Source organism: Hydra viridissima, unplaced genomic scaffold (assembly GCF_058129835.1).
Source record: "Hydra viridissima isolate aposymbiotic clone 2 unplaced genomic scaffold, HvirCarnegie_v1 scaffold_5, whole genome shotgun sequence".
Lineage (NCBI taxonomy): Eukaryota > Metazoa > Cnidaria > Hydrozoa > Anthoathecata > Hydridae > Hydra > Hydra viridissima.
In genome coordinates this window covers 2,204,959-2,232,658 of record NW_028324304.1, presented here as the reverse complement: position 1 = coordinate 2,232,658, position 27,700 = coordinate 2,204,959, and the positions used below count along the sequence as shown (strand labels likewise).

At 27.9% G+C, this 27,700-nt stretch overlaps 3 protein-coding genes across 7 annotated transcripts in view; 2 read left to right on the top strand and 1 right to left on the bottom strand.

The window, feature by feature from the left end:
- Nucleotides 1–27,700, bottom strand: part of LOC145189540 (DNA polymerase beta-like) — a 208,412-nt gene that overhangs the window by 101,575 nt on the left and 79,137 nt on the right. The window lies entirely within an intron of this gene.
- On the top strand, nt 3,322–5,844 carry LOC149887941 (uncharacterized). Its single transcript, XM_090089321.1, has one exon. The coding sequence runs from the start codon at nt 5,195–5,197 to the stop codon at nt 5,714–5,716; it is 522 nt and encodes a 173-aa protein (XP_089945447.1). The 5' UTR covers nt 3,322–5,194; the 3' UTR covers nt 5,717–5,844.
- Nucleotides 8,035–25,105, top strand: LOC145188780 (nuclear receptor coactivator 7-like). 5 transcript variants are annotated; one of them, XM_090087287.1, is made up of 16 exons: nt 8,035–8,364; nt 9,078–9,150; nt 9,393–9,500; nt 14,234–14,374; nt 16,200–16,310; nt 17,061–17,248; nt 17,410–18,239; nt 18,603–18,774; nt 19,772–19,865; nt 21,955–22,017; nt 22,168–22,244; nt 22,505–22,571; nt 23,924–24,076; nt 24,163–24,261; nt 24,368–24,441; nt 24,557–25,105. In XM_090087287.1, the coding sequence occupies exons 2-16, from the start codon at nt 9,112–9,114 to the stop codon at nt 24,690–24,692; spliced, it is 2,352 nt and encodes a 783-aa protein (XP_089943413.1). In that variant the 5' UTR covers nt 8,035–8,364; nt 9,078–9,111; the 3' UTR covers nt 24,693–25,105. The 5 variants fall into 5 exon arrangements, with proteins under 5 accessions (XP_089943413.1, XP_089943415.1, XP_089943414.1 ...); XM_090087289.1 differs by having other exon boundaries at nt 8,339–8,357; XM_090087288.1 differs by lacking the exon at nt 8,035–8,364 and adding an exon at nt 8,400–8,485.

Genomic DNA, 27,700 nt, shown 5'->3' with positions numbered 1-27,700 from the left:
GATTTTACATTCTTTTTAAATTTAAAAACAAATACCAAAAATGAAAATCTAATTAATTTAAGATTATTGTACGCTTTGGAAACTTTTTCAATAATATATGAAACACATTAGATGTAAACTTATGAATAATAAATCACTCATTTGTGATTTGCTAATATAAAACTATAGATCTATATAAATGTTTATGCATATATATATATATATATATATATATATATATATATATATATATATATATATATATATATATATATATATATGCATAAACATTTATATATATACAGGCCATCACAGAGGTTGAGAGAGGCCCTGTCCGCTTTGGTATTTTGAGGTCTCTTGCATATCACGCATTTTACAACTGTTTCACCTATATCGTTAATGAGAAGAAAAAAACAATGGTTTGAATGATTGAACATTACCTTTAATTACAGAAATGCTGTTCTGGAATTTGTGGCAGCAAATGTGAAAATGACTGGAGAGAAATCTAGTCTGCGCGCAAAATCGGAACTTACATTGAGCATTTTCAGCCAATTCAAACACTTCTGTGACATAGTTGAGCGGTGATGATTTGAATTTTGTGGAATATCGGTTGCAGCAAATGTTTTGCAACATTTAAATAAATTAATATTTTTAAAAAAAGAACCAACATATATGTTTAACATAACATCTACTTAATATATTAGGCTCTAACAAGTAATAGCTAGCTATGGTTATTGATAATAATATTAATATATATATATTTTTTGAATGCTTTTTTCTATTGAACATACTCGAGACAGAAAAGTGCGAATTACTTCCCTTGTAAAATTTTCATCGATTTTTTTTAATTGGTTTTTTAATTTCCTTAATCAAATTTTCTCGCATTGTTACTTTTTGGTAATCGACACTCTTACTGATTTCTTTCAATGCTGAATAATCCCATTGAATTCAATTCGGGTGGATTTGAAGGCCATTTTTTCTTTCGGTATAAAGGATTTAAATACTGATCTCAAAAAATAAGTTTTATTTTGAGTATAATTATATTTTGATCAGTGGATTTAGAGTTATTTTTGCACCAGTTTTGAGCCAAGTCACTTGTATGCAGACTCGCGCTATCTTGTTGAAACGTCCAATCATCGCCGTTGAAAAACCTGTTACCTCCTCCCTTATACAACTTTAAAATATCAATTTTCTTCTCTGCATTAAGCCGTTGGCCAATGTCGAAAAAGAAAGGTTCCGTGAGGTTATTCCACGTCACTCCCATAGCAACTATTACAATTGTAGGATATTTCTCTCCTTCGAACACGCCACCTGCTTCATTTGCACTTTGCTGATCATCAGCCCAAACAATATCATTATGTGGATTATATTAGCTATGTGATTTTTTTGTATGGGTATTTACATATATCTTGTTTTAGCGTCGAATAGTTCTACCACTGATATCGAAGTCTCGTTATTCTTTTTCGACGACTTTTGGATCCAGGCAATTTTTAACTAAATTGATTAATCTACGCGGTCGTCCGGTTTTTTTTAATTGCATCTAACAACCCAGATTGTTGATAACGGTCGACCCAGCTAAATATAGTTGAGAGATAAACTTTATTTGCTAATAACTTGACGATTTCTCTCAAAGATCTTTCAATTTCATTTTTTTTTTTTAATTAATTAGTAAATGATGTAAAATGAATGCATGCTATTAATATTTAATACAAGTGTTTATACTACATAAAATAGTAATAAATTTATTTAGTTATTGCAATACTATTATATTACAAAAAAAAAAATATTGCAAAATACATACCGCACCCGATATAACCGTTTCAGAAAAATTAGTTACTGAAGCAATTCTCTTGAAATGTGTTTTGGAATATCTTTCACAAAACTGATCGGCAGCAGAGGAAAGGTCTTCATTACTCAAAGTAATGAATCCAAATAGGGTGTCGATATGTTTTAATGAGTTGAAACAACACTGAAGACCAGACAGAATTGAGTCAATAATTGTAATGAATACTTTTACTTTGTAATTCTGTTCTGCCTTCTATTTTGTTGATGAATGTCTGCTGAGAGAGAAATCAGACGAAATGCCCTCATACTGAGCTGAGTCTTACTTTCTGTAGAACTATATTCTACTGTTCATGAATAAGTTGAATGTGTTTTATCAGACAGCTAATATTAACTCTTGCTACGTCAAGTGTAGCATCCTGCATTTCAATGAAATTGGTTTCATAAATGATTGAAAGAAGTTTCAGCCACAAAGTTGGCAACAAAGAAATTCAAACTTTGATAAGTACTTTTGGATTGATAGAAGCTGATTTTTGCGTTCTTCATTGCATTTAAATACTGAACAACTGGTTTGACACTGTCAATACGAACAGACCATTTAGTTTTTGACATACTGTGCAAAAAAATAGGAATATGTGTCTTTAAAGTCTTCCACCTTTGTGAACTGCTATTGCAGAAATTGTACATTTCCTGGATGGTTTCAAAGTAAGTGATTGTCTCTTTGCATGATTCAACACAATCGCAACTCACAAGGTTTAGAATATGGTTTCCATATGGAAAAAAAAGAAAACTAAAATTCACTTTCTGTAGTACTGCTCGGACACCTTTATATGCCCCCGCCATATTTGCATCATTACCAAAGGTATGACCAATACAGTTCTGAAACTCTAAATTCAGGTATTTTAAATTTTTCAGGACACAATTTGCAATATTCCTTACGAAGTTATTAAATAAGAGGAACTTCTCTTTAAAAGATATTTTGGATCCATCAAATAACGTTTAAATATCGTATTGTGAAAGTAGTTTGTTCTTGGTAAGAATAATCAGTAGTGGCATCAATAATAATTGAAAAGTAATTAGCGATATGAATTTCATCAATAATTGTTGTCTTAACAAAGGAGCAATAGAGATCAGTAAATTCATTTTGTATTCGCGTTGAAAGATAATGAACTTGCAGGCGTTTATGACTTTACTGCAACTTTTATGACTTACTTGCAGGCGACAACTTGCAACTTATAACTTTGTTGTAATTGGAGAAATTTTTCCACATCTTCAGACAAAAAGTTTGTCATATTTTCTGAGAAGCACAATTATGCCCAAAAAGACTCCATTTTCTGGATCATCAATGTGGTTACTGGAACAGCAGAATGCTTATCCATGCTCAGAAATAAATATTACGACATCAGGTATTCTCCTTAGAATCTTCATCAGGTAGTTGCATTCAGCAAAAAAACTCTTTAAATAGAAAGTGATCAACAGACTCTTCAGCTCTTAATGCTTTACCGGCTGATTTCCATGCTGCATAATTTTCTTTATGTAAAGTTGAGTTTTATGAGGCTGCATCTTATCTTTTAACTTTCTTCATCCTCTGACAATATTCCATCCAGACTACGCACTAAAAGGTTACTGATTCGAATTACCTTTTTTAGCAATAAATTACAATACACAGTCCGTGCATAGCTTCTCTTTTCTTCAGCATAACCAGTCTCTTGTGCATGTTTTACCATTTGGAAGAGTTTTGGTGAGTAAGCGCAAAGCAAATGTTCTATTAGTTGCATCTTGTGGAATGGTACTGGGAATATTGAAGTAAGTCATTTTAAGAAACAAGTTCATTTGGGTAGAATTGTTCTTTTCAATTGTTCCAATTTCTAGTTCTACTAAAATGTGAAAATTGGTTGCATACGCAATCATTACAGCCCTTTGATTTGTTTGTCCCTCAGATCTTCTAAAAAATTTTTTCTATAATTAGTTTCTTCTTTACAAACTCTGCACACATTTCCCTATTGTTACCTCTATCAAGGTTCGCAGATAAAAGCACTTCAGTTACTGCTGGCAAAGAAAATCATAATTTATAGGGGAGAACCTTAATGAATAGGACGAGTATTGAATGGGACAAACTTAGATTCTTATAGAAGCATCGATGTAAGGACATTCAAATTCCTGTAAAGTGATAAAAACAAGAATTCGACTGACCGACTCATCCATCCTATTGCGCTATGACTGCAATGACATTGGATGTTATTGTGTTTTCGAACGTAAAAATAAATTTTTAAAAATGTTTTTGTTGTTCTGATTTTGCAGCAACTTTTGAAGTTATGGAAAATAAAATTCTATGCTTAAATAGATAGCGGTCTCTAGTACTACAGTGAGTAAAACATTCAAACTTAATTAATGGTGTTTTTTGTGTGACTAATCATTTTTGAATAAAGTGATGCGCATATTGAATTGGACAAAATACCACTTATTGAATGAATTTGATAAGGTATTATTTACAGCTCAGCAGGGGGATGCTGCAGTCTCTTACTTTTACCCCCATGGGTAATGGGTATTATTTACACACTTTTATACTGCAATATTTTACTTAAATAAAAATCACTAAATATAATGTTCTAAAATGAGAAAGTTCTACTTTGATTGAAATTTAATTAGAGTTAAAAAGTTAAAAGTTAAAAATATTTTTTGTGCAGTCTTTATGTATGTATCTATATATTTAACTACGTTTACAAATAATAAACTAATTTGAAAAATGATTGAATTAAATGCGTTTATTTTTAATTCTTTTATGTTTGTCCCATTCAATGAGACATACTTAATGAATGGGACAAATGTGATGCTCCAATAAAACTCTCTTTTTACCAATAGCCAAATGCAAATCTGATTTTTTTGTTTTACTATATCATTGAGCAAGAGTCGGTGGTTGTCAAACATATTTTAATATAGGGTAAAGGAAGGTATGTTCGTGATATATGTAATTTCGTGATATTTCGCTCGGCATTTGTAGCGAACATACCTATTAGTCAAAAACATCGAAATTGCGTCAAATGGTACCCCGGGGTACTACTGTCGATTCACAAATAGTCGTTGGGTGCGTGTGATACGTCAATTGTTTACTATCAGTTTGTACATTCTTTAGCATTATTTAACGTGCGTTCAGCACATTTGTTTGGAGTACTTGTCCAACATTTTTATTTCCAGACTTGTGTTTTAAGGTAAGTAAATTATTTTTATTAAATATTAAACTAGAAAAGATGCTTGATTTAATGGTAAAACTTTTGTTTTTTTATTAACTTCCTATAACTTATGATTCCTTATCGCAGTTACACATTTTCTTAACGTTTTCACCTCAAATGAATTTACATTTTTAATCATGTTTCTTTTATTAAATATAATGACATTAAAAATTGTTTTAAGCACGATATAACTATATAGTTAAATGATAATAATATCTTTCTCTATACGAATCTGCAAATATTTTTGCAGTAAAGCCTATCCAAATCGGACAACTTTTCATACAATATTGAATCCAGCATTTATTAAAAGCTTTCCTAAAAAAAATATAGAAAATGCATTTAAAAAAAGTGGCATTTGCCCTTTAAATAAAAATGCCATTCCTCCAGAAGCAATAGCTCCATCTCAATTGACAAACAGAGAGATTCAAAGTACAGAAATTCAACCACACAGTAATACTGCTATACAAACATTGTTAACTATTCCATCTGTAGAGCCAACCACACCTAACCCTAATAGGCCAAAAAGGGATTCAAGTGCAAAGTGTCTGACTCCTCCTGATCAACCTATTCCATTAACTTCAAAGGATTCTATTCCTGTATGTTCTAAAAAAAGTAAAAAAAATAAAAATGCTTCAAAAGATGATGATTGGGAGTGCGGTGTTTGTAAAAAAAGTTACAACAGTGATGTAAAAAAAAATAAGCCTGACTATATTTATATTTTATGAACTTAAAGTCTGATTGAATAGTTATGAATTCAAAACAAGTGTTGATATTTTTTGTTATATTATACCAGATGTTATACTTAATTAATAAAGAAAAATTTAAATATTATTGTGTATTCACGAAATTACCTAACCACTATCACGAAATTAAATATCATATCACAAAATTACCTAACCTTTCTCAATGACTTTTGAGCTTTTATAAAAACTTATCAAAGGACTTAAAATCCCAAAACTGCATAGATTCTAGTAACTTTACTCTATGTACATCAAACAATTAAAGTAATTAAGTAAAATTACTGAAATTGACTTTGTAATTACACATCTAGTTAATTTATCACGAACATACCTTCCTTTACCCTATATATTAAACAAGTTTATCTACGTTTAAAAAGCATTTTTCTAAAACTGTCCCATTCATTGAGGCTCTCCTTACTTGGGCCATCAGATTGCGTCACTAAGTCTTCCTGGAACTACGGTAAGTGAGACTGATGAAGTAAATGTTATGGTCCTCATTTTCTTGACAGCTTCATCTATTAGTATCATCTTCTTCTGCTTACTTGTACTACATTCAAATACTCTCTTCATGTTTATCTGGAGTGGAACAAGATCTTCTGGTGGTGTTAATTTCAGAAAGAATGGCTCAGCATTCAAATATTTAAAAAGTATCTGCCTATCATGTGTTAAAGACCTATCACGCTCAAATAATCATAAGATCAGACCAAATCAAGTTTATAGAATGCTTTATGATGATGGAGGTACCTGCTGAAAAATTATAGAAAGTTATAACAAAAATGCGTTATTCTTAGAAATCTCTGTGATAGACCTTTATTAGCATGTTTAACTGTGCGTTTAATTGTTAGTAACGAATAGTAAGGAATGAAGTAAAACCTCTATGAGTCATTTAAAATTAATACCGTTAAATTGCAGAATAGCAATTTTATCATAAATTGTAAGCATCGACGTTCGGAAATTCCGTTTCCAAATAATAACGAATGAAATTAAACTTCTATGAGTCATTTAAAATTAATACCGTTAAATTGCAGAACAGCAATTTTATCATAAATTGTAAGGATTGACGTTTGGAGTTTCCGTTTATAACGAATAATTAACGAATGATAACGAATAATTAACGAATGATAACGAATAAAGTAAAACTTTTACGATCCATTTAAAATAAAATGAATTTACAATAATTAATATCTTTAGACATACATAGTTATAAAGTTCCAGAAATATAACTGTGTAACCTCCTATATTTCTTATATTACTTTGTTTCAACCCTTCCAAGACATGGCTTTTCAATTAACTTATGCTTGCCATATCAAAAACTTTTGCTGTTTTGAACACATAAAGAGTTCTATTTTAATAAACTTCAGAAAATTTGATTTACAGAAAAACCAAACACCAATACTTAGACATCATTAATCTAATTAAAAACATCATTGATCAAGTTTAAAAGATGCTAAATTTACTCGGTGTCAATTTTTGGTTAAAAATTACTTAACGCGGTTTTTAAAATACTCATACAACTAGATGCAACAAAAGGTTGGAGTTTTACATAAGACCCAAACTGTAAAAATCAGCTAACTACTCTGAGGCATGATATTTATCAAAAATATTCTTTGTTTAAGTATGTTTTTAACAGTGTCTTCTTGCGTAATTGCAAAGGATTGGATTATTTACACAATTCTTAGCGTTATTTAGCTTAATTAAAAAATTGTATTATAGTGGCTCGATAAGCCAAAGTATATATATATATATATATATATATATATATATATATATATATATATATATATATATATATATATATATATATATATATATATATATATATATATATGCGGTTATTTTCTTGATAATATTTTTTGAAAATATGTTTTGCATCTAACTTCAATAAAAATTGAAGTAACTCAGTGAAAACTGTAATTTTCAAAAAAATTTATAAAATCACGCTACATATACTTTTCTCTTTGACTTAATTCGCTATTTTAACATAGATTTTTGAATTTTGTTATTTTTATGTCCAAAAATTAACACCACGTGAACACCCTGGAACACGTATTAGAAGAGCAAGATTTATCTTTTAAATTAAACTCTCTCTTTCTCCAGAATACGTACGAAAAGACTATTGAGATAAAAACATTAAAAATCGTTGCACTCCCCAGTTTTATCATTTTAGACAAAAAGCTCTCAAGAGCCTATAACGAAAATGTAGCAGTACTCAAAACGAGGTTGATCGATTTTCTGTTGCAAAAAAATCGGCTTAAAGCGAGAAGACGAGCGTCTGAATTTCTCAAACTTCATTACTCCTAAACAGTTTAAAGACGCAACGTCATAAACAACCGCAAGTCTAACAGTTGTAACAATCGAAAAAAATCCAAACTTCATGTTACACTGTTATATCGTCAGTTTTTAAATGAAAAGAAGAATAAAATAAAAGAGATTACCATTTATTTATTTATTTAATTTTTTTTAATGTGGTTCTCCATAATGGTATTTCACAAACTCACACATGTTGTCAAGCACTCTCCCAGGTTTGCCTAAATAACCTTATGCGAATAATAACTAGCTGGTTCAACTGCTGAAGAAATCAAATAAAAGCTAACAAAGAAAGAAAGAATTTCACCTTCTCAATTCTGTTAGCTGTAAATTATTGCTCTTGATATTTTTTCAACGAACTTTGAAATACCGTAAAATGGGGTGACTACACTTGAGGGGTGACTTAACACAGAAGAGACTGAATTATAGAAACATTCTGCTTTCATGGTAGCTTTGTTGATAATTTTTAAACACTTCTGATTCATCAATATCTAGTCTATAGTAAATTCTAAATATGTTTGTTTCAAGAGAAAAACATCACTTTAGCAATTGGTTTAAAAAGTCTAAAAAAAAACAACAGATATTCACATGCTGTCAAACATCTTTACAATTCTTATTTGAAAGCATATATAACGATCTAAATTTGTAGATTTTCACTAAAAACTCAGAATTCTTTGTTAAGTCACCCCATTTTACAATACCTCTTTCTATATATATAAAAAGCTAGCAAAAAAGCTAGTGTTTATATATATATATATATATATATATATATATATATATATATATATATATATATATATATATATATATATATATATATATATATATATATACGTATATATATGTATACTAGCTTTTTTAACTATTATTATTTGTGGTATCTTGGATACTTTTAAAATTTTACCTATTTGATAAGTTTCATATATGAAAGCTTTATAAATATCTAAACTTGACTTTGAAATTAGAAATGCAATCTCAAAGTGATCCCATTATTCTTTTATTTGTTGCTAGAGTATAAATGTTTTTCTATTTTATTTAGAGATGTTTAGTTAACATTCTAAAAAGTTGTAAAAATGAGGGTTGCACAACCTCCTGGAACAATCCAGTACAATGTGAGTTAATTTTATCTAAATGTATCAACAGTTTATAAGTCTGATAAGTGTTATTGTTTAAATAAGACTTTCTGGCAACTTCACTGAAGATTATCTTTTAATATAAGCAAGGTAATTTTTATATACAAATATAGTTTATTCAATGACAATTACTGACATAATAGATGCTTAATGATTGATAAAACTTACATTATTTTAAAAACCAGAAAATTTATCTATCTTCAACATAATAAATGTTACAGGTCAAAGCATCTGATACCTTGGCCAGTATTTCTTTACGATACAACACTACTCCGACAGAGCTTTCACGCTTAAATCATCTTAATACATCTCTTTTATGGCCTGGACAGGTAATATTTTTAATAAAAATTCCAATAAGTACTTTTAATTATATATAGTTATTCTTTTGATTTTTTTAAACACTGACTAATAGGTACAAGTATAATAAAATGAAGTTTAAACAATGGTGTTTGTTTAATTAAAGACAATTTGTGAGATTTAAAAACTGTTAATTTGCTTTATTGATAGATGAGGAATAAATAAAATTAACCTGATTTTAATACTGAAATCATATAAAGTATATACAGAACATATGTTATAACTGATATATATATATATATATATATATATATATATATATATATATATATATATATATATATATATATATATATATATATATATGTATATATATATATATATATATATATATATATTCTATTTGATTTCTATTTATAAAATGCAGAACAACAATAATTATTAAAATAATTATTAAAAACATGTTATAGTTTAATGATAATATCCTAATATATTACTACATTTATGCTAATGTGATATGTAAATAATCCTTGAAATGTAAATGGAAACTTTATTTTTCATTTGTTAAATTGGCACAACCTAATGTCAAATTTTGTAACCAGTTTAAAAAAGGAGAAATATATTCAACATGTTGTTATAAATTTAATATTGGCAAACAGTAATATTTTTATCCTTGATATGATTTAAATGATGACCACTATCCTAATTCTATTTGTTCCACATGCTGCTTATACTTATCAAATCACTATAAGGGTCATATCTCAAGAACTATGTCAGCATCTTTAGCTTTTAAGAACATTGTTCTAGTTAGATTACTTTTGTCAATACATTGTCTGTAAACAGAATACTAGACAGGAAAATTAATGCAAATGAAGTTTAAAAAAGAGATTCAGATAACAGCAGAAGATGGACTATTTGGAAGAAAATGATCAAAGAAAGAGTTTAGCAACTTAGAGTGTGGATATAAGTCCAGAATGAAGTAAATATATTAAGATATGCAAATCATTTAAAGCAGAATATGGGCCAGGAATACTGGATTGCAAATTATCATCTGCACCAACAAAAGTTCTTCAAATAATGGAGAACCTGACAAATAAACAGAAAAAAAAGGTGTTTTCATCCATTCTGCATAGAAAATATATCTTTAGAAAATCGATGATAGACTATTTTGAAGTAAAGATGGGTGACTCTAATATAGTAAACCATTATTGTTAAAATCAGAGAACCTCTGGAGATCTTACGCATGACATTCAAATGTTTACAGAAACAAGAAGCAACAAGTAAATTACTGAGATATGTAACAGCACAATAAATCTACCTCTTTTTTGTTAACCAGATAAAAGGACTTTTTTTAGAAAAATATACCCTATTGGAGTTATAGATTATGGAGGTATTTTTAATCATTTGTTTTAGGACATTGGTAGTGATAAAGCATTGCTGTGCTCTTGGCATTTAAATGAAATTTCTCAAAGTTATCATGGTAAAATACTTGATTAACAAAAATGCTGAATAATGCCAAAGCAATCTTGTTTTCTAGTGCTATATCTGTGTGCTTCTAAGGCTATGAAAAAATTTATTCAACAATTTTTCTCTAACAAACTGAAATTGGATGTAGAAGAAAGTTTGAGACAATTAGTTGTATACATTCAAACAGTTAAGCTCTCTGAAATCCTAAAATGTAGGTGTTTTTATTGGAAAAATAAGAGAAAAAAGCTTTCCTAAATCATTCAGCACAGATGTAAAGTCAGGCAAGGGCACCACTTTTGTATACCTGAGTGGTCTTGACCATTTTTATATGTTACGAGATCAAATATAATTAAGTAAACAAATTTATGACTTTAGGCTGGAAGTAATTGTTTTTTTAAATAAATGATTTCAGTTTATTAAAATATTTTTAAATAGGAGTTGCATATAATCATTTAGTAGCTACCTGTCTACATGAAATTTTTTTTCAGCTAAAAATCTTAAGTTAATCATGTGATTAAAATTCAATGTTATCTAGCTATAAAGGCATATGTTTAAAAAGTATTTTAAAATCTATGGTATGAAATATATATGATAGAATTTATTTTTAGAATAATTTTACAATTTTAGCAGGCAAATATTTTTCCCCTTCATTTTTTTTTTTTAAACTGTGCCTATAACACCACAAAACATTTGATCAAAGTGTGTTTTCAGCATTTTGATTTCTTGTGGTAGAAATACACCAAAGTTCAAATCCCACAATTTTAAATTTAATTTTTTTTTTTTAAATTTTATTTTTATTTCTTATTTTATTATTATTCTTTTAATTGTTGAAGTTGTAAATATTTGTTATACATTTATATATTTTTTGTTTAATTTTTTTTTTTTTTTTTTTTGTTAAAACAAAAAAAAACAAAAAATAAAAATGTTTTTTAAAATGGTGTTTACTCTTAGATTTTTGTGGTTCTTTTTTTTACCCACAAATGCTAAATTAGTCTTAAAGGAATGATGTAATGATGGTGTAGTATATTTTAATTGTAAATATTTTTCTTATTGTGAGTTGAAATTATTTTTGGAAGTAGCTTATTCCAAAGCTGTACATTTTTATTAATATAAAATGTTCAAAAATGATTTCCTAAGACTGCACAGTTTAGTTATTTATTATTTGCTACCAGATTATTGGGGACTGGAAAACCATGGGTTGTATTTTTGTATGTAATTATTAAGTATTTGTATCTTTTAGTTATGTATTTTTTATATGCATTAAGTTTATGTCTGAATTAGACAGATAAAAGTTTTTGTTTCTATAAGCAAATTTTATCAGTTTTAAAATTTCAATCAGAAAAACTACTCAGAGTCTGCATAAACGTCAAAGATCATTTGTTTTGATTGCTCATGCTCAGTGTTTATGTTGCTTTCAAATTCATTCAGAATATCTGTGTTGCTTTCAAGTTTATTCAGCATAAAATTTGTACCAGAAGAAACTAGTGAATGTGTAGCTTTTTATGGCTTTTTATTTTCTTGAAGATTTTTAATTTTGTGAAGTTGTATGCACAATGAAACACAGTTACATATTGAACTGTGGCATGTGCAATGAAACACAGCTATGTTGAAGTGGGATGGCATGATTTGCAGACCAACAATCAAGAAGCTGATCATTTTCATAGGCGTTACAGGAGATCTTTATTTGTAAATATCTTTCAAGAAGAACATACATTTTTGGGTGCAATAGCTAACTGCCTGAAGGTTATTGTTTGATTGTCATGTTAAAAGAATAATTATTTTGGAATTCAGTTCAAAGTTTAAACAATGTTACACTCAGCGTTTCTAAAATGTAAACAGTAAAGCTTGCTGGGATTTTTGTTTCAATGATGTTTTCAAGGATAAATATTTTATGAATTCTTTTTAAATAAATGAGAAGTAGTGAAAAATACTTATGTGAATGTTCTAATTTTATGTGATAAAAGATTTATAGGTTTCTAAAAACGTTTTTACTGATTGACAACATGTGTTTTAAGTAACTTGGAAGAAAAACCTTTTGTCAAGTTTTGTTTGGTATCAGTTTCAGCTTTAGCCAAAGACATTAGATAGAAGGGTTTTGAATAAAAATCTGAAAAAAGCTGCACTTTTCTTCGAACTGATCTATGTAAAGAAATGTGGAAATAAGAAGGAGAGAGCAAACTTCTCAAGCTGTTTTTTTTTTTTTTTCTTTTTTTCTTTTTACATATTTAAAAAAAAATGTAATATTCAAATTTGAAGAATCTGATAATTTGAAGAAGGGTTAAAATGAGAGCTACTTTCCTTTTGTCTCTAAAGACATCGCTGAAAATGTTTTTTAAAGTCAAACTAATACCATTCTTGAAGGTACACTGAATTTTTCTTTCATCAAAAGCTTTTTTTCTTTTAATATTGAGCTTTTCAAAGAAGTCTCCATATCTCTTCCTCTGTTGCCTGATTTCAGCTTTACCAACAAATTCATTAATAACAAGTTAAACTAAATGTTTGCTGAGATTTTAACATTTCTAATACAGAAAACTTTTTAATAGAAATCTCTGCCAAACATAAAATGTTTTTGTAGAATAAAAATTATTGAATGAAATAGTTTTTTTTTATAGCCCATGTTATTTTTGCTTATGCTTTGTAATGATCATAATTATAATAATAATATATATCATTATGCTTTATAATGATATATCTTTATTGCCATCAAAACTGAGAAAATTTCATGAAAAAATTGTTGTATTAATCCTAGAAAATAGCTTTTAAAAATTGTTGTATTAATCCTAGAAAATAGCTTTTAAAATTTCAACCAATAATATTGTTGTATTAAAATTTCAACCAATAATATTGTTGTAATAAAATTTTAGCCAATAATATTGATGGTAATCTGTTACATATTCTTAGATAAAATTACCCTTCTAATAACTGAACCTCTTTTTTATGACTGAGAAAAACATTAACTATAATAGGGAGGGGGGGGGGGTCATAAAAATAGCATTTTAATATGCAAGCTATTTAATATTTTTGGAATTTTCTATTACATAGAAAAATCTTTTTGCCAATTCTTGTTCAACAAAGTTTTAATGATTTTTTTGAAATGTTTTTGCCAACATTCAACAAAATATCTATATTCTTAAAATGTATTGATAAAAAAATGGATTGTTTCAAGTTTTTTCTTGTTTTCAAATTAAAGTTTTGATAAATTTATCTACAAAATGTGAATTTAGTTTTTTTAACATAAGAATACCCTGTATAATATATGCCAAAACTGGACATTACCTTAATTTTTTTTTTATTTTAGTCGCTCTTTGTACCGGACACATGCAGAGATACTGATTCTACAGATATTGAGCTGGAAGATTCTTCTGGATACCCCCGTACAGTACCGAAAGTTGTATCTCAGTCAAAAAATATTAAAGTCCAACCATCTAGCGGAGAAATTGTGAGTTGTTTCTTTTTCTGTTTACATAAAATGAAAGTTAAATTGAACCCTTACATATCAATAGTTTCTACATTGAATTGGATTGTGTATAGATTCAAAATTCGCATTGAGTTCTGAATTTTATACATGTTAATCCTTTTGTTCCTAAGTTATCTAATAAACTTCACAACTGGTATATACTGTTCATGGCCTGCTTTATTACACAGGTTTGTGTTTGATGTCATATTTTGAAGGGCAAAAGTATATGCTGATATTTATGCATTTAGTTTCATAGAATTTATCTTAATCGATTACCTGATATTTTAGTAATTGTTACTATGGTTAACATAAATTACTTATCTATACATAATTATTTATCTATACATAATCTACACACTAAAATAAATCAAATGTTTTAACTTAGTTAATTCACTTAAACTGAAGCTAATTTAACTATCATTAAAGTTATAATTTCTATATAAGTTATGCTTCATTATTTAGTTTGTAAAAGTTTTAGCGATAGAATTCTGAATAAATCATTGAGAGACAGAAAAGTTTGTAATTAGACTTTTTTTTTTTTTTAAATACCACACTACTTGATACAACCAATTGGATTTAAATACCAGAGGATTGCATTTTTTGTGAATAACCATCAGAAAGAAAGGGCTGCATGGCTGGTGAGATTATAAACTTGCTTAAAGTAAAGTATGCTATTTAAAACCTAGATCCTCAGACTTACTATCCTCTCAATCTGCTATGAAAAAAAAAACAACTTAGATCCTCAGACTTACTATCTTCTCAATTTGCTATGAAAAAAAAAAAAACAAAAAAAAAACACCTGGAAATAAAATTTCTCCACAACTTGTATTTGAAGTTGAACACAATAAATGATATCAAATGTGATACATTTATCTGATTGCAGTCACAGCTTAGAGCCTCAGCAGGTGACAAGTTTGTCAAAGTCCTCTTCTCACCTGCTCAATACAACTATGTACATGAAATCATTCTTTTTGAAGTGTTCAGACATTAAGTTGGCACATCGAGTGGTCCTGAGGTTGGTCTGTTCAAACAATTCTGAGACCACTGGCCAGACAACAGGTCATTATCCTATGTTGCAAGATAACACACTAAAGACTACAAAAATTATTGAACAATCAACTTGTAATTTCTAATACAAAAGAATTTTCAGTTACACTGGATGAATTACAAATTTTTATTTTTTATTTTTTTTTTAAATTTGTATTTACAAATTATATGACAAATGATGAGTGTTTTATATATATATATATATATATATATATATATATATATATATATATATATATATATATATATATATATATATATATATATATATATATATATATATATATATATATATATATGTATATATATATATATATATATATATATATATATATATATATATATATATATATATATATATATATATATATATATAATTTATATATATATATATAAAACATACATACATATATATAATATATGTATGTATGTATGTATGTATGTATGTATGTATGTATGTATGTATGTATGTATGTATGTATGTATGTATGTATGTATGTATGTATGTATATATGTGTGTGTGTGTGTTTAGGTTATATATGCTATATAGCAAATTTAATGTTATGTTGGGTTTTAGGTTGATAGAAAGTTTTTTTTGAAAATTGAAAATTACTAGTGAAAAAAAACACAACAGCAACAACAACTCTGTTGAGTTATTTTTCTTATTAACATAACTGATAGAAAAAACAGAAAAATTATTAGAAATTTTAACAATATTTAAGTTATATTTTCAAATAATATTTAAATTATATTTTTACAGGTACTGAGTCCTGATGTAAGTCTTGAACAACTGCTTCAAAAAGAATTCACTGAAGATGAATTTTCTAGAAAGTACTTGAAAATCAAATCAAAATTTATAACAGATGGTCAGGTAGTATTCCAAATTTATACAGTCTAGTTTCATGAGTTATTACACTTATAAAAGTTATGTTTTAAAAGTTGTACATATATTCAATCTAAAACTTCTGGCAATAATAAAAATGTTGAGAAACAAAATATCATAGAACTTTAAATATTTTTATGGAAACTTTGCACCAAATGTGACATGCACATAAATAATGACAGAAGGTGTTGTGATATTTTAACCTAATAAGCTGTTCTGTTGAATGTTTTATTCAAAATTAAATATTTATTTTGCTCTGTAAAACTTCATATTTGCAGATGAGTTAGTTTCCCCTTAGGTCTTATTCTACATTCTTTTTAATATTTTTAAACTCATTAAAGAATTCAAATTTGGCTCCTAAATCTTTTATCATGAACCTTGCTCTACAATACAAACATACTTAATGGTAGCTACTTCCATTTGCTAATAAAAAGTTTCTCCCATAAAATGTACCACCCTGCATTTAGGAATGAGAGACCTTAATGAGGATTTCACTTCAAACATTTTTGCTTCTCTCATTCCTAAATGCATCAATAGCATGAGACATATTTTATGATAATACAACTCAAAGCTATATATATATATATATATATATATATATATATATATATATATATATATATATTGCTTCGAGTTGTATTATCATAAAGTATGTCTCATGCTATTATGATTGGCATAAGGCATGAAACTTTAAGTACCATACATAGTTGTAATTTTTCACTTCTTTTGTTATGCTAGGGGATTGCATCAGGTGTGTTTCTTATAACAAAGGAGACAGTGATGTTTAACCCAGATGTTTCTGATCACTTGGTGATGGAACATGGAACAGACCCTTACATGCTACAACTTGATATAAAAGCCATAAGAAGACTTTCTTTCTATGAAGATATTGCAGATATGGTTGCTGATAATCTCAAAATGCAGTTGTAAATATTGTTCAATAAGTTAATTGAATTGTTAATAGTAATTGGAAAAGTTTTATTAGTAAAATTTAATATATATTGCTAGTTGCTCAATTAAATAATTGTTAGTAACTGCTAAAACTAATTTTTAAATTTGCAGATATCTCTATTTAATTCCCTTTTAGTTTACCTTCTAAATGTCGTTGTTTAAGTATGAATCATTCCGAATTACAATCTTATCCAGGGGTTGTTGTGTGTGAAGAGACTGGAAAAGAGTTTACTCTAACTGCTAAACATAAACCAAATTATGTCGGAGATGAGTCTACTGATGATGATTTACAAAAGTTGCAATATAATCTTGATCTATTGGAAATTGAAAAAATGGACACAAATACTATTTCAGAGATAACTTCTAGTGCTTGTTCTGGCAAAGAAATTTCAGAATCAGTCAATAATCAAGAGCTCTTCGATAAATTTGAAAGCAATAAAGCTGTGATGCATTCTCACAATGACTCAATTCTCATGGAGGATAGAAATCTATCAAGCACTCCTAAACATGTTTTAAAAAAAGGAGTTGGAACTCAGTTTAAGCATGCACCTGATGCAGCTGAAGATTTTAGGCAGATCAAACTTTTGTCATCAGAAAAACTTACTGATCAGCCTGAAATTTTTCTGCAAACACAGTTTCTTGAAAAAAACCCAGTTAAAAATTCCTCAGACTCTTTAAATTCTGTTGGAACTTGTGTTAATTCTGTTTATTTAATGAGCCAAGGCAGTAATAAAATAGAGAGGTTTTCACCATTACTTGAAAATCAGCTTGTTGATTTGAATGAAAAAAAAAACAATAACTTGAGTAAAGACAGTGGATTTTCTGATATGCACCATAATGCCACCCAAATGAGTCATGATACACAACAACTTTCACAAACCTCTTCATCAATAAATAATGATGCTTGTCAGTGTATTGATCCAGTAGATGTTGATACTCAAAATAAAATTTGTAGATCTCCTCATGGTGAGTGATAACTCCTCTGTTTCATTTAAATTTTTAGATGAGTTTTTATCAGATCTCTATGTAAAAGATCATTAGTTTTTAATGTTTTGAAGGTTTTTTACAGTTTAATAAAAAAAGCAATATCTTTTATAATTTTACAAATTATGAAAGAGCAACATTTTTTATAATTTGACTTTTGATTCCACTTTTATTCAGCAATACTTTCAATGAATAAATGTTTTAATGGCTTAATTTATGTCATTAATTTTCATTTATTTTTATTATGGTTTGTCTTTAAACAATACATATGTTATCCTCTATCTTGCTATGAGAATATTTTTTCTATATCTAAATTTGTTAGCATTTTGCTTACTTTTGTTGCAGTTTCAAGAAAAAATCAAGTTGATCATTATGTTGACCCCATGATTTATCTTTCAATTCATGTTCAAAAGAACTATTGGAATCAGAATCAGTCTAAACTTGGTAATATTATGGGTATTCCTCAAAATCGTGACTTAAAGAGAAGACAGCACTGGTTTGCAGTACCTAAAGATAGGTATCTGTTATAAATTATTTGAGAAAGTTACTTTTTGAAATTTTTACAGATCCCATGTGCTTGATACACTCTTTACAAAAAAATACTAACAAAATTATCAAAACAACATAGTTTATATATGTGCCACTTTTTTATATTTCACTTTGTTAAGATTTAAATTTTAATTTTTACTTCTATCATACTGTTTTATTTTTATTATTCTGTCTTTCTTTTTTTTTACTACAATCAATAAATAAGTACAAAAACAAAAATCAGTTGTTTTTTTTAAATAAAATAAAAGAAGTTAGAAGCACGCCTGAGATAACATTTGTTGCATAGTACCCAGTCTCCTCTATTTTTAAATTATTAGAAGAATTATTTTTTTACAAAAATTTATAGTCACTGTCAGTAATGAGTTGCCTTATTTTTCATAAATTGAGTTGCAGAGACAAACATCACAGGTAAATTGACTTGTAGAGACAAACATTTGTATATATTATTTAAAATTCTTTAGATGGCATTAAAAACATTACATGAAGTAAATCACAATATGAAATAAAGCTTATGGGCATAATGTAAAATTTGAAAATTAACTTAAATAGCCTTAAATGTTTGAAAACTCTAAAAGTTTTTAGGAAGAAAAAATTATTTTAAATAATATGTTGTCAATAAAGTAATTTTAAGAAAGTATTTTAGAGATGTTGATTCTATGTTTTGTGATGTTGCATATTAAGATAAGCTTTTTTGATTTTAAACTTATATATTGCATATTAAGACGTTAATTTAAATTTGAAAATTAATTGGCAGAATAAAATAGCTAAAATTATTTCCAAATTTTCAATTATTTCCAAACAGCTTCTTACTTAAAAATTAAAGAAATTGTTTTTTACTTTTAGTTCTATGAAGATCATAAAGTTCTGCATCTTTAACTTTCTCCTAACTTAAGATATACAGAAATTTTACTCCTAAAATCATTTTACGGAGAAATGATCCAATTAAACGGTTTCTGTTTTTTTAGAGTAGATCAACTGTTTGATTTCATTGTCCATTGGGCACCTAATCTTTCTTTGTTAAGTGGAGAATCAACTCCAGCTTCAGAAGAAAATGACCAGGTAGTTTTATATTTTTGTATTTGTTTTTTCTAATCTACTGCCAGTTTTATTAAGCATTGGCATTTTGTTTTTTGGTTTTTAATGAACAACCCACAAATTTCTACATCAGTCATTTGAAATAACTTAAATTTAAAATAATATATGTTTAGACATGAGAAGCTATAAGGTCCCAGAAAAAAATTTTGATGCTTTTCATTATTTATATTATTTTGTTTCAACCCCTCAAGATACAGAATTACAATTGAATACTACAGGGGAAGACCAACAGTTGTCAGCTTTTTCTACTTTTGAGAAAAATGGAATTTTGTGTTTGAAGACTTCAGTAGTCATAAATATTAAACAGGTTTAAACAGCTCGATAGAGTCTGATAAATGTGATTTTTAGCTTGTATATTCTCAGAAGTAGTAGGTAATCACTAATACATGATGAAAGGATGCAAATAGAAAATTTTATAAAAAATGGGCATCTGTGATTTTTCCTGTGCGTTCATGAGTTGCTATTCAATTAAATTCCTAAAAAAAAAATGTATGAATAAAAGCTTGTCTCACCAAAAGCTTTGCTGTTTTAAATGCATAAAGATTTCTATTTTAACAAAGTTCTGCAAAATTCTATTTAATCTTAAAAGACTGATGCAGTTGGTTATTATTTATTATTGTTCATTAGAAACCAAAAAACCAAACACCAATGCTTAAATTTAATTAGCACAACTTTGTTGTGTCCAGTAGTATTATTTAATGTTCATTTTTTTGGAATTTTGCATTCTTTCTTAAAAGAGTTTTGCAATTGTTTTGCAATTGTTTTTGCAAGTATTTTTATTATCTTGATATTAAGGATTTTTTGCACCTTTTCTACAGTCAAATTTGAAATTTATGAGACAGATAGTAAATACTTTTTTTTTTTTTTTTTTTCATTGCAGAAAATGTATAAAAATGTATCTTTATTGTTTAATTGTTTCATCTCCTTCTAATTATATGTAGTTATAATCTCCTATATTTTATATTATATATGAAATGAGATTATTTTGTTGTTCTTTGTGAAGAATATTTATTCAATTTTAAATTTTTAGAAATTTTAAAAGTGTAGAAGTGAGCAGCTCATAAGTTGCCTTAGAGTTGTTTATTATTTTTAAATTCTTGTTCATAAATTTTTCATTGATTTTTACAAATTTTCAAATTATTATGTATTAAATTTTTGTGTCAAATTATTATGTTGATAAATTTTTTTAATTATGTTAACAAATTTTTTTTAATTATTATGTTTTCAAATTTTTTCTAGATTTAAAAAAATTTTTTAAAACAATTTTTTAGGAATATTTAGTTATTAAAATTTGCATTCTTTATTGAAGATTAAATCTAATTCAACTCAAAACAAAAAAAATCAAGTTTATTTACATAACATGTTTTTTTGTGTGTATATTGTACTTAAAGTTTACATATCCATTAATTATGGATAATTATATACACATTTAATGAATTAAATACAGTCGTATAAATAGAGTTTGTTGTAATGAAAGGAAGCTATCATGCCAAGCTACAGATGTTTTGAGATATTGCTTTTAGATGATCAACATTTTTCTGGGTTTCTCAAAGTCAGTTTTTCTCTAAATGTATGTAAATGTAGTAAAAAGTTGCTGAGTAAGCTTGTTTTTTTTTCAACATGAGAATCAAACAAAACAAGGTAATCTACTTTTCTTTATGGGTAATTTTCTCATCTTGTTGTAAATATTCAAAAGCTTATGATAGCCTTGATGAGATGTGAAGAAAGGTTAGTTACAATTGAATCAATGAGAGGTTTCAAAGGATATTTCACAGTTTTCTTAAGAGTTTACAGAGAGGTATGTACTAAATCAATAAGGTATCATAGAAAGGTAGAGTATTAATGAAAAGTTATGGAGATATTGCCACTAAGTATATGAAAATTATTATTTCATATTATTTATGGATTATATTGTTTTATCAACATTAGATTTATATTACTGAAATTTTAAAACCATGTTTTAGATAAAATGATGAAACTTAGTGTAAAGAAAATTCTTTCTCTTTTTGTTTTATTTTTAAATTTTATAAACAAGCATGAATTTTTATGTAAGGATGTTGGAAATTTTTCATCACCATCATCATCACTGTCACCTGCCACAGCCCTTGGATACGAGGTATTTAAAAGAGATTTTCTCTCACTTTGATTTCCCGTTATTTTTTGCTAATTTTATTTCACTATAAGTCAGCCAAAGATCGATTTGTATATTATATGTTACGTTATGACAGTTTATATTATTATTTTATATGAGTTATGATTTTCATAGAAATTGTTATCGGATAGTGTATTTTACAGAAGATCTAAAAGTGGAAGCACTCTCAGCATGAGCAGCACAACCAGAAGGTAAAGCAAGTTTTTTTTTTTTTTTTTTTTTTTTTTTTTTTTGTAGAAAATCGTGGTTCATAAAGCTGATTAAAATTACACGTTGATGCTAAAAACTCGTTGTCGATAAATTATTTTTAACTTTTATTGCTAAATTTGCTTAAACAAATTTTACGACTTTCGTCTATTACTTGACTTTTATTGCTAATAATATTTAATAGTTTTTTTAGAGTTATACTGCTCTTGTTTTATCGCTCAAACGTGTTCAAATTTCCTTTTAGCGACGCAGATGAAGATTTGGATTTATTTTTAAATTCGACTTTGTTAACCAAAAAGCAATCTTACGAGGTAGTGTTTTTTTTTTTTTTTTTTTTTTTTAAACAGATAAATAAAGAGCAATGATCTTTATACATAGCGCCGTCGGTTAGATTTTTCGGTGCTAATATATAATCTTGTTATATTAGCACCGAAAAATCTAAACGACTTTCTACATAATAAGAAGAGTCCTTAGTGAATGAATTTAGATAAGTGATTTTTTCACTTTTCATAGCTGTCGAAGTTATCAAAAGTGAAAAAAAAGTTCAAAAAATTTATTGTTAAACCACACCCATCGTGAAATCTATGGTCACATCAAATGTTGCAACAATCAAAAGTGAAGCGGTTCCGTATATATTAGGACCTTGAATAAGTTTTTGCCGTTTTTTTTTTTTTTGACAAAATAAGTACTTGATTTAAAATATAAAGTTTGAACCATGGATTCGGTTTCGCATAAGATGTCAATGCATGACCTGACGATTTTTTACGTTTGGAATTGTCATACTTGATTCACTCATCTCCAGTGACTATCCGATGCAAAAACCTTCTCTTTCTTGTCGTTCAATCAACAGTTCACACATTATCGCCGTTCAATGTCTTTTGGCTTTAACTCATAGGGCACCCAATGACCTTGCTTTTGAATCCCTAAAGCTTTTAAAACGTTTCGAAACTGTTGGTATCATCAACTTGTAACGACTTTTCAAGGATCAAGCAACTTCTCCAACTCCTTATCTTCAGTTCCAGAGCGTTCTTTATCGTCCAGATCAAAATCATTGGTTTTGAAGCGTCGAAACCAGTTTGTGCATGTCTTTTCCGATAGAGAATGCTCACCATACGTCTCGGCAAGTATTCGGTGCGCCTCAGCTGCAGTTTTTTTTTTTTGAAAAAAATAGTATAACAAAATTCCCCGCAAAAACACTTTATCAGACACAAAACTAGACGTGTTGACACATTATATTGTGATAACTTTAATTCACTGAAATTTAAGATAAATGTCGGTACTTCCCCGTAGATGCGTCATCATATGCAATTATATACACGTAGTCCTAGTAGAGCCATCTATTAGCAAACGGCAAGAACTTATTCGAGGTCCTAATGATAAACTGTCTTGTATAAACTCGTATTAATTTTTTGCTACTTTTTTCTGACAATAAACATTAAAAAACTTTTGAAGTTGATTACAAATTCAACGAAATTCTATGGCATTAATTTATTCAGTTTTTATTAATTTGTCCGAAGAAAAAAAAATTTCCTCATCAATTTTAAGATTAAAAAATTTGTTTTATTAAAGTAGATATAATGTAAAAAGTAAATTTATAGACATGGTTTAAGAACATTTTAAGAACTTTACAGACATCATGGTAGTTGTTTTGTTTTTCTTTTAGCTATACCGTAAACTTCCTTCACGAGCAGTGGGTCATTCTTGGGATCTTGTGTACAGCACCTCCGTTCATGGGATTAGTTTGACAACTTTATACAGAAACTTTCAGTCGTTAGAATCACCATCCCTCATTGTAATAAAAGACGAAAACAACGCTGTAAATTTTTTTGTTTGTTTAAGCATTTTGTTTGTGCGCCAAAAAAAAAATGCGTTTTATTATTTTGATGATATTTCCTTATGCAGGTATTTGGCGCATTTTTATCAGAGCCTCCAAAAGTAAGCGACGGATTTTACGGTAATGGAGAATCGATGTTGTTCTCTTTCAAAGATGGCAAACTTGCGGTATTTTTTTTTTTTTTTTTGTGGTATTTTATTTTTAGTTTCACGATATCTTTTAAGTTACACATCAAAATACCTAAATTGTATAAATAAAACTGTTTTTCGTTAGATCTACAAATGGACAGGCAAAAACAATTTCTTCATAAAGGGTTCGAAAAAAAGTTTTGCGATTGGTGGTGGCGAGTATGTTCTATTCTGATTTTATTTTTGATTTTATTTACAGTTATTTTAAATATGTTCATCGTTTTAAATAAAACTCTTTGGTTTTGAAATTGTAAAAATAATTAAATAATTACAGAGGCGTGTTCGGCTTATGGGTTGATGAAGACCTCTATAGAGGAAGAACCCATTCTTGTCGAACCTTCGATAACTTGATTTTATCTGAACGCGAGGACTTTATTTGCTGTGGCCTTGAAGCTTGGACAATGATCTAGATTGTATTTGGGGCATCGATGTTTTAGGTGGTGGAATGTATCGCATGGTGTTCCTTCGCTATGAAAATGGTCTTATTGCTTACATTTGACCATTGGTGACTTCAGTTTACTTTGAGAGAAGTTCTATCAAAATATTTTTTATGCATTAGCAAAAGCTACTGAAATTTGCAAGTATTTCGTAATATATATATAACAAATAAATTTTATAGATTTTCATTTCCCTACGTAAATCTTCATTTTCCTTTTTAATGATAATAGTAGCAAGCTAATAACCTCAACAGCAGATTTTAATAACTGTTAGAATTGATAAATTGTATATACATATATATATATATGTTGTTATATATGATGTTGAATATTTTTCATACTGTATTAGAGTTTTTTTTTAAAGGAACTTTTCAGGTTATCAAAAACGTATCAGATTAATAATTGAAAGCATATCGATTGTTCATAATAATCTCAGTTAATCTATAAGACATACACTCAATAAATTTGTCAATTTGAACTTGTTTTATTTGTGAACAGGTTTGAAATTCCTAATATAGCATTCCTAATATAGCATTTCTGAATGTAGTGCGTGCGTGCGCGCGTGTGTGTGTGTAGATATGCTAAGGAGCAAGGTCGGTGTTTTTCACAAGAAGATGTAATTTTAAGCTCTCTGGAAATATTATCCCATGATTACTTGTATTTCTATGTACTAAATTTGAGGACTACATGTTGAATGTTACACCCTTCTGACGTACAACCCTATAGATGATAAAACCAGTTCTTTTATGAATGGATAACCATCCTCGTACAACCCACAAAATGCAACCCCTCAGTCATTTTGTTTTTGGTCCATTTAAAGTTTTTTATAATAATCCCATGAATAATTGGATATCTTCAAAAAATGCTGGTAAACCGGTTACAATTTATGATATTTCTATTTGCAGTTTTAAATGTACCAGCTTTTATCCCTTCAATGAAAGTTTTTTTTTTGCTGAAAATGACTTCTGAGCTGCAAATGTTGCTGATTGGTCAGCGAATACTGAAACTTTTAATGATGGTATTGATTTTGAAAACACTCCTGGGAATCTCTCCTAGCAACCATCATTGTTTTACCTGAAATAATATGACCTCATCCAAATACCAAATTAAGAAAGAAAATTATTACAAAAAAAGAGGTGAGCGGAAAATCAAACATTTTAACTGACACACTTGAAATAAAAGCTATTCTATATTCAAAATTTATAAATGAACAATATCAAGAATTCCTCTTAAAATTAAATAAAACCAATCGAAAACAGATTTTTTTTTTTTTATTTACAGTCTGACACAAATTTAAATGATGAAAAATCTAATGAAATTAATTTTGGAGTTAGTACACTTGATGATGAGTCAGAAAATAAGAAAAGTGAAATTGTATCAAGAAATTTGAGAACGAAAAGAAATACTCTCAACATTATGTAGCAGAAGTTATTGAAGTTGTTAGCTTGGTTTGTAAAATTAAGAATCAATTAAGAAATCAGAAAACAATAAACTTTTAGGAGATGATTCTTATGTTCTTTTAAGTCTGATTTTTTTTTACTCTTTTTCTCTTTTTTTTATTCCACTTAACATGAATTTTCTGGATGTTTTTCCGACTGTCTTTCCATATGAGACGTTTCTCCGATTGTCTTTGCATTAGAGTATGGAAAAGCATCTCTGTCATCATGAATGAATAGAGTTAGTTTAGTCTCGCGAAATGTCTATAAAGCCAAGTAAAGAAAAAGCTAATTTGAATAAATTGATTACAAACTGCAGTTACGTTATTTTGATGAACAAATCTAAATATGTTCATATAAAAAAGTTGAATAGTTTGTCAACTTATTATACATTGTAAAATGCCTCGAAATTGATCATCATGTGATAAAATAAAACGATCTTCATATGATCGAAATAAAAAGTAAAAAAAAATTTACTTTTACATGGCTATAAATCAAATTTTAAGCTGAGTATAAACTACATGGAAAGTAAACTGGCACCTTTAACTAATATTTCTTTGGCTCATAAAGAAGTTATATAGAAAAAAGTCTTCATAACAATGGATGGGTTGCCTCACTAACAGCGAATTTATCATTTATAAGTCTCACCTTATAAATGCGCATTAGCATAATATCGAACTGGTGTAAGCGATTGAAATAGAATGTAAAGATTGTTAAATTTTTGAGCCTTACAGCTTTTTAAGACTTTTATTAAACATTGATTATTCAGTTATATTTAGTGTTGTAAAAAATTTTAAGTTATCTAAAGTAGGTTTAGGGTTGAGTTAATTTAAGCCGTTATTCAGAATTAGGCAGCGCACAGTGGTCCAGAAATAGTACTCTTTTTAAAGACAAAAATCTTTTTTTTAGTTTTTTAAATACCCTTTATTATCTGGCCTATAATGCTTACCCTCTTTTGAATGACCAACAAAACTATGTCAGCAGATGTAATCCACCACATCTAGGTGTTGTCCATCAAGAATCTTCTAACACTAAATATATATATACAGGTGACATTTTTTCATATCTAATTTTTGAAGACTTATTTGTTAAAAACAGTTTAAAGAACCTCATATTGATCTAGGACCTCATGGTGCATGAAATTAAGTTCATCTAGGTGGTATCCATTAAGGATCTTATAATACTAAATATAAATCTGACACACCTTTCATAGGACCAAATTTTATAGACCAGTTTGTTAAAATGGTTTACAAGACCTCAGGTTGAAGTAGGTCTAGTGGTTGTTGAAATAAACACGTACTGAAATTCATGAAGTAAAAAACAAGCATACATTTGTAGAAAATTAAAACAAGTTTATTTAAGGACAAAGTTGAAACATTCCCCACAGAGGTCCAGTTTTTTCTTAGAGCTGTAAATTCTTAGGGAAGTAATTTATGGGTTAGAACTGTGTAAGAACTTTCTCGTTATATTTTCATTAGTAAGATTCCCTGAAAAACCTTTAATGAAATGTTCAAAATAGTTCTCTGTATCTTTGTTACATCACTC